The sequence below is a fragment of the Bidens hawaiensis genome, unplaced genomic scaffold (genome assembly GCF_021521415.1).
Source record: "Bidens hawaiensis isolate Kalapana, Puna unplaced genomic scaffold, B.hawaiensis_p1.1 tig00006604_1, whole genome shotgun sequence".
NCBI classification, from domain to species: Eukaryota; Viridiplantae; Streptophyta; class Magnoliopsida; order Asterales; family Asteraceae; genus Bidens; species Bidens hawaiensis.
This window is the reverse complement of record NW_027491445.1, coordinates 496,058-512,482: the sequence shown is the minus strand read 5'-3', so window position 1 is coordinate 512,482 and position 16,425 is coordinate 496,058. Positions and strand designations below refer to the sequence as shown.

Sequence of the window (16,425 nt, the reverse complement as noted above, 5' to 3'; positions counted from 1 at the left end):
CCGAGGCACAATGACATGTATATGGACATGAAAAGTACTTACTCTTTACAAATTGCTTCTTGTTTGCTATCCAAAGCCTTGGAGAATGACTCATCTCTATGGCATCGACGACTGGGTCATGTCAACTTTAAAATCTTGAACATGTTGGTTAAAGGTGAACATGTGAGGGGTTTTCCTATTAATCCTTTTCCTATTAATCCTTTTCATTACCATAGATTCAATTCTTCAGCTATTACATATGGACCTCTTTGGTCCCATTCAACCAATGACAATAGACCGAAAAGCCTATTTCTAGTTATTACTGACGATTTCTCTCGTTTCAACTGGACTTTCTTGCTAGGTCACAAAGATGAGACAGCTCAATTTCTGATACGGTTTATAACACTCGTGGAGAACCAAACTAATAAAAGGGTCAAATGCATCAAAAATGACAATGGAACAGAATTTTGTAACAAATCTGTGGATGATTTTTGCCATAGCAAGGGGATACTTCGTCAGTTCAGCGCTCCATATACTCCAGAACAAAACAGGGTTGCTGAAAGATGGAACAGAACACTTATTGAAGCTGCACGAACAATGCTCTCATATTCTAAACTTCCATTGATCTTCTGGGAGAAGCTCTCAACGCAGCTAGCTTCACCCAGTGCCGTGTGTTGCTGAACAAGACTCCTTATGAAGTCTACTATGGGACGAAACCGCGAGTCAACTATTTTATAACATTTGGATGTCCATGCACTTTGCTCCAATCAAACGCCAACTCAACCTCCAAATTTGCAAAGAAGGTGGATGAGTGCTACTTTGTGGGATATGTCGTTCACAAGAGTGCTTATCGGGTTTACAATAAACGTGCCAAAGTGATTGTGGAATCTTACAAGATTGACTGGTAAGAAATGAATTAAACAGATGCACGCACAGATGCGAATTGGATGTTCGATTATGAAGGTTTGTTTCATCAGTTTCGTGGAGTATATGTCCCACATGTTGCCCCTCAAGTTGCAGCTGCACCAGTCCATATCACAGATACTCATCAATCTTAATGCAATATGTGTTAAGAAACCTGGAAGAGATCAGTCTGGCTGCTGGTCCTCCAAATAGGAATGTACCATCAATAGCACCTCAACCGGTTATAGTTAATCCAATGCCTCCTCCAGCAGACACCATTGAATTGGTCAATGTTGAAGATGCATCTATATCATATTCAGATTCATTTATGTCGGCTGACAACGTTGACAATGAGCAAACGAGCCTATGGAGAATCTTCAGGTAGATTCTATTTTGGTTGAGTCAATTCCCACACCTCCCTCTTCAAAAGACATTCAGGTTGTTGCCGAAGAGACTGCTGCAAACGACGTTCTCGTCGGTACTTCTGATAACACCGACTCCACACCAGTTCAAGCTATTGTTGTTCCGTTCTATGAGACTCTATCGGATGGACCCATTGATCAAGAACATGTGGTTGACCAACTAGAATCCGTTCAACCACCCACTGATGTTCTTATCAATGCACCTTCCGTTTTTCATCCCCTAGAAAGTTTATATGTGGAGCTACAAACTACTCCAATCGATCCAGTTGATCCGATTCCTCAACTGGCAATTCATCGGACTCACCCGACTGAGAATATCAAAGGAGATCATTCGGCTGGCGTCCAAACTCGCAGCACATTTGGTACAATTAACAGATGTCTTTTTGCTTGTTTTATTTTATAGATGAACCCAAATACTACAATATGGCAATGAGGGAGAATTCCTGGGTTGAAGCAATGCAAGAAGAGCTGTTGCAATTCAAGAAGCTGAGAGTTTGGAAGTTAGTCAAGAAGCCTATGAATAAGAAGTCGATTGGAATGAGGTGGGTGTTCAGAAATAAGAAGGATGACAGGGGGGTGATTATAAGAAATAAAGCCAGGTTGGTTGTACAAGGCTTCTCGTAGCGTGAGGGTCTTGATTATGATGAAGTTTATGCTCCTTTGGCTAGGCTTGAGGCAATTCGTCTCTTTTTGGCCTATGCTTCATACATGAACTTCAAGGTTTATCAAATGGATGTGAAGGCCGCCTTTTTGTATGGGAAAGTGAAAGAATATATTTGTGTCAAGCAACCTCCAGGTTTTGAGGATCCTGATCATCCTGAATACGTCTATCGACTTGACAAAGCTCTCTATGGCCTTCACAAGCACCCCACGCATGGTATACCACTCTTGTTGAACATCTATAAAAGCATGGCTACAGAAGAGGTTTCATTGACCATACACTCTTTGTCAAGAAGGTTGGTGATGATCTGATCATGGTCCAAGTTTATGTTGACAACATTATCTTTAGGTCAACGATTGATAAACTGTGTAAGGAGTATTATGAGGTTATGCAGTGTCGGTTTGAGATGAGTTCGTTGGGAGAGATGACATTCTTCCTGGGATTACAAATTTATCAAAATACGGACGACATTTTGATACACCAGGAAAAATATGTCCAAGACATTGTTCAAAAATTTGGGTTTAAGGATGCATCTACATTTCTAACTCTGACTGCTACTCGGCCTGTCCTAGTTCCTGATCCAGGGAAAGCCAGTCGATCAAAATCTTTACAGGTCAAACATTGGCTCCCTAATGTATCTCACTACAAGCAGACCGGACATCATGCTCCCTGTTTGTTAATGTGCAAGATATCAGTCGGATCCAAAAGAATCCAACTTAACCGCCGTCAAACATATCTTTCGATATCTCAAAGGAAAGCCTCGCTTGGTTTTGTGGTATCTAAAAGAGTCTCCTTTGGTATTGCATGCATATACCAATAGTGTTATGAAGGATGCAATCTCGATCGAAAGTCAACTTCAGGAGGATGCCAATTCCTGGGTATATGTTAATATCTTGGCAGTGCAAGAAGTAGGTTATCGTATCCACATCAACCGCTGAAGATGAGTACATTGCCGCATCCAGCTGCTGCTCTAAAGTGAATTGGATCTAGCATCAGCTATTGGATTACAGTTTGAATTTGTTTAACACCCCGATCAAATGTGATAACGAGGCTGCGGTTGCTATTGTGAAAAACCCGGTCTAGCACTCGAAGACAAAAAACATTGACATCCGAATGCACTTCATCCGTGATTTTTTTGATCATAAACTTGCTAATATCCAAAGGGTCTATATCGATTACAACTTTGCAGATCTCTTTACAGAAGCTTTTGACAGTGTCAGATTTCTATATCTTGTAATGTCGCTTGGCATGATTGCTTTTGAGTAATTTTTATCCTTTTGATTTTAAAATTGTAAATATTTTTAAATATGTCACAATTTTAGAGGGAGAAAATTGAGTTAAATTTAACTCACTAAAAAGATTTTAAATTTACTTTAAGAAAAACAAAAATAAGTCATTTGACTTTGCAAAAGATTTTTTTTATTTTATGAAAATCTGAGAATATTCTAAAAGAAATTGTCCTGCTTAGAGGGAGTTAGATATTTTAAAACTTATTCAAAATTTTGAGAAACTGATCTGACTATTGGAAAATGATAGGAGATTGATTTTTATGATCCTAGCTCATGAAAAGAGTAGATCAAAAGCCAACAAGATTATCGTTTGATGTGTAGATAAGCTTGACAAACAAGTAAGTGTCATGTGATATAAACATAAATATCAGCCTATGCTAGTGGTTATACGCTTATGAAGCGGTGCATGACTCCACCAAAGTCATATCAATGAAGGCCGAAATATAAATAACATGTCATACCCAAGCCTCTCTTTACCTGATCACATTTGTATTATGTAATCATGTATCAATTTTAATTCTGTTGAGTCAAGAAAAGAAAAAGAAATAGAGTCAAGAAATGAAAAGAAAAGAAAAACAAAAGTGAAAAGTTGTCTATCTTAGGATCTTTAACTTCTAATTTATTTCTTTATTTATTTTGATTCAAACCTTGGACTTTCTATGTTTGTAGTCATAAAAGATCTGATTGTTAGGGTCCCGAATCTTCTGCTTTGTTTTGCTTTCTTTCTTTTGTTCAAGCCATGGACTTTCTCTGCGCGATAATATGGTATTATCCAACCTGATTGTTAAGGCCCGAAACTTCTGCTTTATTTTAATCTTTCTAGATAAGTCAAGTTTGAACAGTCAAATGTTAATAAGCGTACTACGATCAAACAAGAAAGGTTTAAGTCAAGTTGAGGTGATATGTGAACACAAACTACGGCCGAGGTATGATGGAGTCGGTAACATGTCTAATTGAGTAGGGACCACACAAGCGTTGTGCCTAAATCATACCTTAAAATGGACAAATTATATCTACAATTGACTTTGGGTTCTTGGCATAATATGTCCAAATAGAAGTGTGATCTAGAACGTTAATAGATAATGTGATTCTATGTCGTGATCTTTCTCAGAAAAATAATTTAGTAAACTTTTAAGTAAATATTTTGATATGTAATATTTATTTCATCTTACTCGTATCTTTTATTTTTTATTGTTTTATTTTATGTTTCATCTTCAAAATATTATGTATATATTTTTGTAATTTTCAAATATATAAAAATGCCAAAAAAAATTTAAGTTTTATTGTGTTCGTACATATTCCATTAAACCTTGTTTTATTCAAAATCATGTTTTTGTTGTCAAGGTTGTTCATCTAAAGTTTGTTGGAAACCTAGGACTTTGTAAGGCTCCGAACCCTGGGAACCCCACAGTTGGTATTCATTCAAAACACTAGCAAAATAATTAAACTTAAAAACAATTATTTTCATTAATATAAGCATCACAGAGTATAATTCGGCGGAAAACGTAAATAAGTAAATGAGTTCCCAAAACCCGGGAATTTTGCCCAAAAGCAACATAATTATCTTTAAATAAAAACTTTCAAAAATAAATGTTTAATAATAAAACTTCAATTCACGTATGCCCTTCACCGTCCAAGTAGCTTCGTGCACGTCCAAGCGATAAGGCATCCTCTTCCTAACCTGAAACTCACACTAACATGCACACAAAGTCAGCTTGAGCTGAGTGAGTTCAAGTTTTAAGTAAATAATATCAGTAGTAATAGTTATGATAGTCATACCAAAAGTTTTAAAAAGTAAAAGGGTGCATCCATCAAATCATTATTACCGAAAACTAAACATCCTCATACATACATATATAAAATGTATATGTAAACATCCTTTTAATTACATCCCTATATATATAACAGTATATATATATAACATCCACGTATAACATCAGGGTCGAGCAAACGTACAACCCAAACACGTAACATCAGTGCATGCAAACACAAAGTAGGCATACACAACATCAGTAGTCGAAACGAGTACAACATCGCCAAATATAGGCCAAGCAATAATGTATATACATATACATATATATATATATATATATATATATTTAACATCCCAAGGCCTACCATATACTAGCAAGCCTATATAAATTCGTTTAAAAACATTTCATCATGTAAGAAAAGACTTAGGTGTGCATGCTAGCCCAAAAGTAAAAAGTGTAAAAAGGGCATCATGAACTCACCTGAAATCAATCTAACACCTGCAACGAGCTAGGAAACCCCTAAGTGCACAATCACAAGCAAGGCCTGTAAATTATACACAACGCGTTACTAAACTAGACCGTAAGAACACTCTTGCCTAATGGGCCATTCAAGCCCAACACTTTGGCCCAAGGCCCAACAACTTGACAAATCGAGTCGAATACGTGCGAAATGAACCATAGAACAGATTTTTAAACGAAACAGCCCCAAATGGGCCAAATTCCCATTTTAATCCTTTCATTCATCATAATTATGTCACCCGAGTTGATAGGGTTGACGGTTCCTTTTTACAACTCTCACTTTAACATTTAAACGAAAGTTCGCGCACCGCCGACTCGATTGACGAAGCACTAACCAAAACAGCCCCGAGCATCAAAAAAATAATTTTTCCACAGCCCTTAAACCCCCCTAGAGCTGTACAAACTGATTCGGTCGGTCATCCGATCAATTAACGCATCAAACTCAACAATTTGCAAATCTACACCCGATAAACCCTAGTTTTCGAACTAAAATCGATTGACCGACCTAAACACCTCCAATGACCACGAAATTTTAATATGATGTAAATGACATACCTGGGGATCTTTCTACACCGGAAACTCTAATTTTTATCCACGGGAAGTGGGTCAATTGCGCCTTGGCCGAAAATCTGTTCAATGAGGAGTATCGGCAAAATTAAGCATCAAAACGATTAGGGTGAGCAAAAAGAGTGTTGGGGATTGTAGTACATACCTTGAACTACTTCTAGGAGCTTGGAATCGATCAAAAAGTCAAAGCAATGAAAGGGGGGAGGGGCTGGAATCGGCCGATCGCTGCTGAACTAGGGTTTAGTTTTTTTTTGTTTAGTGTTATATCATAAAACTTTTTCATTCTAGCCCCCGGAAAATAATAATAATGCAACTTGGAAGAAATGTTAAGCGATGAGACGTACCGGGATGACGTAAAGGCTTCTGAGGAACGTCGGATAAATCCCGAGAATTATACATACTCTACAATCCTTAATTCTTGAAACCGGAATTAACGGGCGTTACAGACTTAAACAAATCACTTATAAGTTGCCTGACTGAAATTGGGAGGGTTCGTGAACAAATTCCTTTTTGATCCTCGAGAAGTTCTATGAACGAATCTTATTCGTTCTAAGTTTTGTGTAGTGGTACATGGACATGTAGATCAAGATCAAGTCTGCTTGGATGCCGAAACTAAATTTGCAGATGCTGAAGCGCTTAATAGAAAACGAGAAGGTGAAAGTTTGAGGTAGAACCTAAAAATGAACTGATTGTATCCGAAGACAAGGAAAGAAACCAGTCGGCTCAAGAAAGTCAACAAAAGAAAATTAGATGTCGAGCCTCCCGCATCTGATGTTTCTAAAATTGGTTGCTGCCGATCCTTCCACGAAAATAAGATTGAAATTCAAGTCTACAAGACCATAAAATAAAGAATTGTCCAAGATCCAATCTCGTTCAAGATACCGGATCAAGACAAGTACTAAGTTTCAAGAAATAAAAACGAAGCAAAAAACTTGATGAAGGTTCCTCGACATACTCAATCCTAGAGGGAGATTGTAGAGCCAATATTCTATATTATAATTAGGATTGTGTATGTCTTTCTAGTTTGCTTTTAGTCGGTGTAGTATGTACTCTATACATTAATTTTGTACATTTATTATGTAAATTTTTGAGAAATAGGGACCCCGTAAAAGGGTTACTTTACCCATTTCTTCAAACAACCAACACTACTACACAAATAGGCATTTGCTATGGAAAAAATCGGTAGCAATATTTGCTACGAGTTACCTACGGTTTAGCTAGGTACAAATTTTCCTACGAATATTCCGTAGCGAAAAAAATTCGTAGCAAACATGAGAAAATAAGAATTTATAAATGACTTAATAAAATCGGTAGCAAAATCCATAACAAACTTGAGACAATACGTATTATAAACATAATTTCTAGAAATTTGTAGCAAAATCCGTAGCAATAGGATTAGCGAAAAAAAAAAGAAATTTAAAACTAATTTTCCAAAATTCATAGCAGAGTTGGTAGCAAAATAATAGAGAGCTTTGTAAATAAAGATTTTTGGAAACTTGTTTGAATTTGGCTTATCTTCAAATAACCATATTAAAAAACGTAAATGCATAAACACTTAAATTTTTTGATCAGGTAAAAATATCTAAATAACTATAATTAAATATAATATACCAAAAGTTATGCGGCCATCTTCCAAGATTTATTATACATATAATTTGAATTTACAAAAAGAAGATTTATGATTATATTTGAATTTAAATTAACTAACCATATCTATATTTATATTGTTTTTTTTGGTGTGTTTGTGTTGATTTATGTTTGAATCACCCACATGTCCCCACATAAACGTGCATGAATTAGTATCATAATTATACGTATATATAATATATGCCGTCATCACAAACAATCGTATCATCTTGAATTAAAATTCATGGCCATCATTGATATTGTAGTCACTGAGAGTCAATATATTCAGGTTCTTTGTTTCCTGTTTCAATTTTTTGTTTATTTGATCACTATTAGTTTAGTTTGTTCAAGTTTATTTTTCATCACAAAATTAGCCGGTTGTTTATTTGATCATTGTTATTTTTTTGTTTTCTTACTCGCTATTACCTCTCGTAACCCAAGTTACAAATTTAGTCTCATTCGCTATTTTACTTGTGTGTGTGGTCATTGTGAATTAGACTAATGATGCTTGAATGGATGCAACTTATGATCGTATGTAAATTATTTTTTACATGACTATAGGTTTATTCATGTGTCTAGGTGTGTTTGCGGTTTGGTTTAAAACAGTTAAACCGTCCAAACCACTTATTAGTTCGGTTTCACAGTAATATTTTTTAATGCTTTCGGTCCGTCAGATTCAAAAAGTTCAAACATGAGGAAAATGTTTGGTTACGGTTTATATAAAAAATCGGCCGTATAAAACCAGCTGGCTAGGCCGTAAGATTTATTTTTATACACACACCCAAATAAGTACTTTGTACATTAAGACGGTAGGTTTTAATAGTTTTACAACTTGTAACGCATAAGGTACATATTTAAGTATGGGTAAAGTTGTCTTTTACACATATATTACTCGCATCCATTTGATTTATATAAAATTAATTACATGTATGGTACCCCAACTTTAGTCCAATTTAGTTTATTTTCGAATATACTTACAACTTTAATCCCTCGTGTTCACCCACTTTTTAATCAACTTATTTTTTTTGGTTTTCTTTTTGCATGTTCTACAAAAATATGATTCAAGAAATCCGAACATACATATTTAAACGGGCTTATATTATTTGACGTTTCAAAATAAATTTTTCTTGAAATTGTTGGACGGATACCTGACTAGTATATTATATATGTGTGTGTGTGTATATATATAAACAAATAGAATCATTATTTTGTGCCAACAATAACTATTTTGTCAACCCATTGCGGTTTCTTGTATTCATATAATTCTTCAATTAAAACTTTGATTTGTGTATAGATTTATTAATTGCACGTACTTTATAGTGAGTTCTGAAATATATTTTTTGAACTGTGATAAGTATAAGTTTATTTATATTTTTGCATGCTACTAAAGTTCTTGCAAATTTGTTTGTAATAGGTGAGAAATTTTGATCAAGGAAAAAGTTCAAGCAAATCCGATAATCATCAAATTGCGGGTATTACTATACCACCATGTCTATTTTTATGCTAAATATGATTGCTTTTTGTTACAAATATGGTTAATTGTTGGTTGCTAAGTAGAATTTTGCAATTACTTTGAATTTTAGGTCTGACATTAACTTTATTAGTCATGGAGTGGTTCACTGATTGAACATGGATGTATAAAAGGACCAATAGTGACGAATCTTCTAACTTAGAGTACTATAACAACTTGAACAAGTTGTTAGACTTTGTCTATTCTAATGAAAATGTTGTGGATCGAAGGGTGACTAAGCGTCGTAAGATAGTACTTGATATCAAATGTCCTTGTATAAGATGTCAAAACGGCATCTATATAGATAGAGAAACTGTTTAGAAACACTTGCTTACTTCATGCCTCTATACTACACATGGTGTGAACATGGTGAAACTTCAACCCACAATGTAGGACAGTCGTCTACCAGTATGGAAGTTATTAGCGATGATAATGATGGTTGTAGACAGATGGTGCTAGATAGTATGTATTCGTCTGGTTTTGATCCAACAACACACTCAAATATAGATTCAAATACTTTTGAAGGGGAAGTACCAAATTCAGAAGCAAAGGAATTCTATGACATGTTAAAAGCTGCTGATGAGCCTTTGTGGGAGGGGCAGACTGTTCAAAGTTACAATCCATCATAAGTTTTTTGAATTGGAAATCACTTTACAATGTATCTGCTACAAGTTACAACCACAACGTTTCCATGGTTAAAGCATTGTTGCCTAAAGGGAGTAAACTACCCGAAAACTTTTATGATACAAAGAAAAGTTTAGAAAAGCTTTATCTTCCTAAAGAAAGGATTGATGTATTCAAAAATCACTGCATGCTATTTTATAATGAAGACACGACATTGACACAATGTAAATGGTGGGGGGAATCTCGTTACAAGACCGGGCAAAACAAGGCACCTCATTTGGTGATGACATATATGCCGATTGGTCCTAGACTTAAGAAGTTGTATATGACTATGAAGACCGCAAAAGATATGACCTGGCACCATGATCACAGAAAAAAGGATGGTGTCCAAGTGATAGTAAGGCTTGGAAGCATTTTGACTCGAAGAATCCTGACTTTGCGAATGAGATTCGTAATGTTCTTTTTGGGTTATGTACGGATGGCTTTAACCCAAATAACACGAACTCTAGCCCTTACTCATTATGGCCTGTCTTTCTTACAATCTATAACTTACCTCCATGGATGTGTATGAAAGACTAATTTATTAAACTGTGTTTGGTTATTCTTGGGCGAAAGAGTCTGAGTCAAAACTTAGACGTGTTTCTAAGGCCGCTAATATATGAGTTGAAAGAATTGTATGAGGATGGTATTGAAGTTTATGACGCTTATCGTAAAGAGAATTTCACTATGAAAGCGATCCTTCTATGGACAGTTAGTGACTTCCCTGCATATGCAATGTTATCTGGCTGGAGCATGCATGGTCAATTGGCTTGTCCACACTGTATGGGAGACACAGAAGTCTTTCGGTTGCATGCCGGACGCAAAGCAAGTTGGTTTGACTGTCACCGGAGATTTTTACCTCAATCACACCCTTTTAGAAGAGATAAAAATGGATTTCGGGCTAATAAATCTATACCGACATCATTTGGACCTCCAGTTGAGTTAGATGGTTGGCAAATGTATGAACAAGTATGTGACCTTCCAAGTGTCTACGAGGGTGTAACGTATAATCTAAAGAAGAAACTTCCAGAATTTGGTAAAACCCATAATTGGGTAAAGAGAAGCATTTTTTGAGAGCTTGAGTATTGGCCCATGCTATTAATTCGACATAACCTTGATGTAATGCACATTGAGAAAAATGTTTTTGAGAATCTATTTCAAACAATCATGGATACTGAAAAGACAAAAGATAATATCAAGGCAAGGGTGGATTTAAAAGAATTTGCAATCGACCATCATTGCATACTTGGGAGGGGGACAATAATAAACACAAGAAACCGAAAGCATCATATACTCTAACCAAAGATCAAGTAAACGAAGTATGTAAATGGTTGAAAACAGTAAAGTTCCCTGACGGATATGCTTCAAATATTGGAAGTTGTGTAAACGTTAAACAAGGTACTCTTTACAGCTTTAAAAGTCATGACGGTCATGTGTTTATGCAACGACTATTCCCTATCATATTAAGAGGCATGCTACCAAAACAAATATTTGAACCGATAATAGAGTTGTGCACATTCTTTCGTGTAATATGTTCAAAGGTTTTGCATGCTAAGGATTTAGAAAAACAGAGAAAAAGTATTGTGATAACAATTTGTAAGTTAGAAAAAATCTTCCCACCTGGTTTATTTGACTCAATGGAACACCTTGTTATACATTTGACCAATGAAGCACTTCTTGGTGGTCCTGTGCAGTTTAGATGGATGTATCCGTATGAGAGGTAGTCATTTTAATTTAAACAAATTACTCTTTAGACATATGAAATTTTATATAATTGCTAACGTTATTTTCACTTCAACTTTTAGGAAGCTAGGGAGACTGAAAAAAAAAACGATTTGAAACAAGGCAAGGGTTGAAGGTTCTATTGTCGAGTCATATCTCGTAGATGAACTTTGTAACTTTTGCACCATGTACTTTGAGCCGACAATTAAGACATGATTGAATCATGAGCCTCGTAATTTTGCCCCTGATATACATTGTTCTTCGAGTTCCGATTCCCGATTGAGTATATTCAAACACGCATCTCGAAGATTATTTGATAAGGGTGGAAAAAACATAGTTCTTACTGATAAAGACAAACACCAGGCTCACACTTATATATTTCTTAATTGTCAAGAGCTTCATGAAACCATATTGTTATATGATGAACATTTGAGAGCTTTGTTCCTAAACTCTGTTCAAGCAACACTCGATAAAAAGAAAGAACACTCATTTGCTAAGTGGCTGCTAGATCATGTAAGCATAAAACTAAAATTATTTGATATCCTATCATAGTAGTTAACAAATTTATATCACTCCATGCATGTTAATAGATTTTTTTATGAATGTAGGTTATGAACTGTCCCGGGAAAGAACATTTGAGAGATATAGCACAAGGGCCTCTCACTTATGTTCAATCACACAAGGGCTATTTGGTTAATGGTTATAAGTTTCACACACAAACATCTTATAATGGTCGGGTTACCCATAATTCAGGTGTGTGCGTGAAAGGGGCTTCTTATGACAAAAATGAAAGTGACTACTACGGATTGTTGGATGAAATCCTAGAGGTGGAATACCACAGTAAGCTTAGAAGTTGTATTGTTGTTCTGTTCAAATGTACATGGTTTGATCCAGTGAAGGGTGTAAGGGTAGACTCAAAGACTAATATGGTTGATGTTAAACACAAAGAAGTAGGATGCGTTGACGTTCCGTTTATCCTAGCGTCACAAGCAGAACAAGTGTATTATACACCATATCCTTCAAAGGAAAAAGTATTAAAAGACCGGTGAGCTGTTGTTAAGACAACACCAAGGGGAGTTTATTCACTAGCCGAAGATGCTAGTGAAGTAGGTGATGAGGATAATGGAGACGAAGAGCATTTCTTTCAAGATAATGAAAGGTTAGTAAGCACATCAACTGATGATTTACTCCCTATTAATCATGCTTAAGGAAATATAATAGAAGAAGTCAAGGATATAAGTGATGATGATCATGAAGTTATAAATGATGATTGTGAACAAGTCGTGTTTGAAGACACTGATTTAGATGATGATGACGCAGAAGCATTTGAAGATGAAATAGTTGGTTAATTGTTTAAATCGCATATATATAAGGTATAATACAATGGTTAATGGGTTTTACTAATTTTTATCTGTAACGGTTCTTGTGAATAATAATAATAATAATAATAATAATAATAACAGGATGTGTTTATGTTGCAGAAATATGGCTCCCGACTCAACATTAGGCACATCGATTAAAGGGACACATAGAAAATCTGAACGAGATAAAGGAGAGAATCATTTATAAAATGAAGTTATGGGTATATGTTGGTATAAAAACTAGATTTGAATTTTTATTATGTTAGTGTTTGATATTTTGAGTGTTTATTGTACTACATTTGGATAGCTTGGATCTTTACAAATTATGTTACGTTTAATATTTTTAAAACTATTGTATTAAATAAATTATTTGATTCAAAACATTAAAGATTACATTGAATATTTTTATTTAAAAAGATAAACATCAAACATGATAGGATTTTTAGGTGCTTTCAGGTGGTGACCGCCTAACTAACAAAATATTTTTGACCGCCAAAAGCTATTATTTTTTACAGTGCTCAAATTCCCGCTCATTCTTCTCTAATAAAAACCCTAACCTCCCATTCTTCTTCCACTTCAATCACTCCTCAATTGCCCCACACCATCAACGATGGAAGCTCTAACCTAGCCATAGTGGAACTAAGCAGATTCTTCCCTGGCATTCTCTCCTCGATTGGACTTATAAGACCCTAATCAGACTCCTCATTCAAAGGTAATTTTTCTCATATTTATTTTATCATTTAATTGTTTATTTTTTAATATGCCTTTAATCTAAAGTACAAAAATCATTTGTGTTTGGAATAGTTGTTGATTTCATCTTCATCCTTTTGTGTAGAATTGGAATTGTTTTTAATTGTGTATTGTGCTCAATAGAAGATCGTTTGATCATGCTCAATAATGTTCCATAGAGATAGGGGTGTCCAAAAATCCCGAACCACATTAACCTAACCCGACTCGAAATCGAATAAGCTAATTAGGGTCGGGTTAAATGGGGTCAAAAGGTATTAATTGGGTTAACCCGAATAACCTGAATTGTTAATAGGGTTGGGTTTCGGGTGTGCTTTTAGGAAAAAATCGGGTTCCGGTTTTACTCGATTAACCCGATTCAGTTAACGTAAGCGGCCCGCAGTGCATGATAACCCGATTTACTTCCCCTAACATTAATGCTTATACAATTGATTGTGAATCAAAAGTTAACTACTAAGTCCAGTTCTTTGCTTGATAACTTATCAAAGGGTTAAATAAAGTTTCTTGTACATTAACTACAAAAATAGATTAAACTATTCACTTCAAATACAATTCAACATTGTTTTTGACTCGTTGCTAAACACCCCTATAGCAATCCTATTTTGAAAAAGAAACTCTTATAATCTTTCTACTATGAATTCTTATGTATAATTTTAATATAGTTTTGCACTTATAATAATGCTGCAGTTGTACATTATACGGTATATAATCTTCAATCATTTAAATGTATACTTTTTAGTGGTGCATATATTTTTTCAATCTTCATCATCGTTCAACACTCATCACCTAAATCGTGAGTTGTATATCACTGTGCTTGAGTGTTTATATTTATGGTATTTTGAGATACATATATATGCTGATGTTTTAGATGTTTGCATATTATTGAATTCTAGTTTTTAACCTATAGCTGACATATGCATGATTTATATTTATATGTAGGGTGTATACATTATGAATGGTGGTAAAAATAATCATGGTAGTGGTGGTGGACGTGGTGCTTGTAATGGTCTTCGTGGTAGAAAGACCAAACAAGTTACACGGAGACGCAGCGATCATAATATTGAGTCTCAGGAGCCTGATCCTAGTAGAGGTGCACATGATAAACCTACTATTTGGAGTCATGGGCCGTATGTGATGATACGGCCCGCAAGAGGTCCCGGAGTCGCATTGCATAGAGATGGAACCGGCAGTCGTAGCCGTGTGACCGGTGGTGATCTGATGACCAGTTTAGCTGGGTCGTCAGATACCACTACGACAATACGAGACATGTCAAAGGATATTCTTGATGACAGTGATGATGATTTCAATATGGATTTTGACGACAGTGATGATGGTGGTGATGGTGATAGTGATGATGGAAACGGTAGAGAGTTGATAGAACGCCAAGGGAAAAGGTATGCTTTTATTTTTAAACTTTTAAGTTCTGTTATTTATTCATCCTATGCCTAATAGTTCTTGTGAGTGTTAATACTTTTGTTTTGTTGTAAGAATTGTGACACGCAATGCATCAGGAGGAGGTGGAGGTGGTGGTCGAGGTAGCGAGCGAGGTAATAATGACCTATAACCTTAAGTTTATTTGTTTAATATAAATTTTATTTTATATTTAAGAATAATAATTTGATTTGTATTCTTTTTTATAAAACATGAAATGCAAAGTATAGCTCTTGTGGGTATTAATAAACCAATTCATTAATAAATACCTTTCTGTGAAAAATTAGTTATTGTCACATGCTTTTATTATATTTGTACTTCACCAGTAGCATAAAGTAGAATAAATTACTATTAGTTTTTCACACTTTTACATAGAGAGTGTCATAAATCTTAAATATAAACTGTAAGTTTAAAATGAGTTTGGTCAGGCAGAAACAACTCAAAATTATAAGCTTTTATGCAGGTATGAGTAGGGTTAATAGTTTGTTATAAATCTTAAATATAAATTGTAAGTTTAAAATGAGTTTGGTCAGGCAGAAACAACTCAAAATTATAAGCTCTTATAGATGTATGAGTAGGGTTAATTGTTGAGTAATTCCATTTTAATTGCTTAGGTTGAGGAAAAGTACCTTTTTTAATTCTATTTGTTGAACTAAAACTTAATCATTAATAAATGTTCAAATAAATGAGTAGTTATTGTTTATTAACAAAACAGACTTTTTGAGCTATGTATGAGTAGCTTTTTTTGTAAATATTATCTAATTATCGAAAGATATATATTTGATCAATGAACCATGACTTTTTAGATATAAGTTACAAGAAAAGCTACCATTTGTGCCTGATTGGTTTTTGAATTATTATTTTGTTTGAAATGATTTATTACAGATCGTTTATTCATAAAGCAAATAGAAAAGAATAATAATGATAATCCATTGACACTAATTTTATGAATGTAAATATTATCTAATTATCGGATATTAGTTAGTACTAACTATTAAAGGGATGAATTCTTCTAGTAAGGCCTTTAAACTAGTTCATAACTTAGTTCTACATTTCTTTTAATTTTAACATACCTGTTTTTTTTAGAAATGATGGCACGCAGTTCAAAAGGAGATGGTGGTCGAGGTAGCAAGCAAGTTAACAGTCATGGTAGTACAGACTATAGTGGACAGCCAGCTACAGATGCATATCAACCTCTTTATAAACCTAGTGATGACGAGGATGAGCCGGTAGTTATAGGTCAGGGACCAGTTGTCCCACCTTCGATACCT

General features: G+C 34.8%; 1 protein-coding gene across 1 annotated transcript; it reads left to right on the top strand.

Annotated features, from left to right (window-relative positions):
- Positions 1-9,921: 9,921 nt before the first annotated feature.
- Positions 9,922-12,664, top strand: LOC143633028 (uncharacterized). Its single transcript, XM_077101407.1, has 4 exons — positions 9,922-10,245; positions 10,470-10,946; positions 11,979-12,128; positions 12,224-12,664. Exons 1-4 carry the CDS (start codon positions 9,922-9,924, stop codon positions 12,662-12,664), a joined length of 1,392 nt encoding a protein of 463 aa, XP_076957522.1.
- The last annotated feature ends 3,761 nt before the right edge of the window (positions 12,665-16,425 follow it).

Bases quoted from the DNA above. Each gene is read 5' to 3' on its own strand.
- LOC143633028 (XM_077101407.1), top strand. From the start codon at position 9,922: ATGGTTAAAGCATTGTTGCCTAAAGGGAGTAAACTACCCGAAAACTTT. The intron at 10,246-10,469 runs GTGATAGTAAGG...CTTGGGCGAAAG, and splicing joins GAAAAAAGGATGGTGTCCAA to AGTCTGAGTCAAAACTTAGA. The intron at 10,947-11,978 runs GTAAAGAGAAGC...GACAAACACCAG, and splicing joins TTGGTAAAACCCATAATTGG to GCTCACACTTATATATTTCT.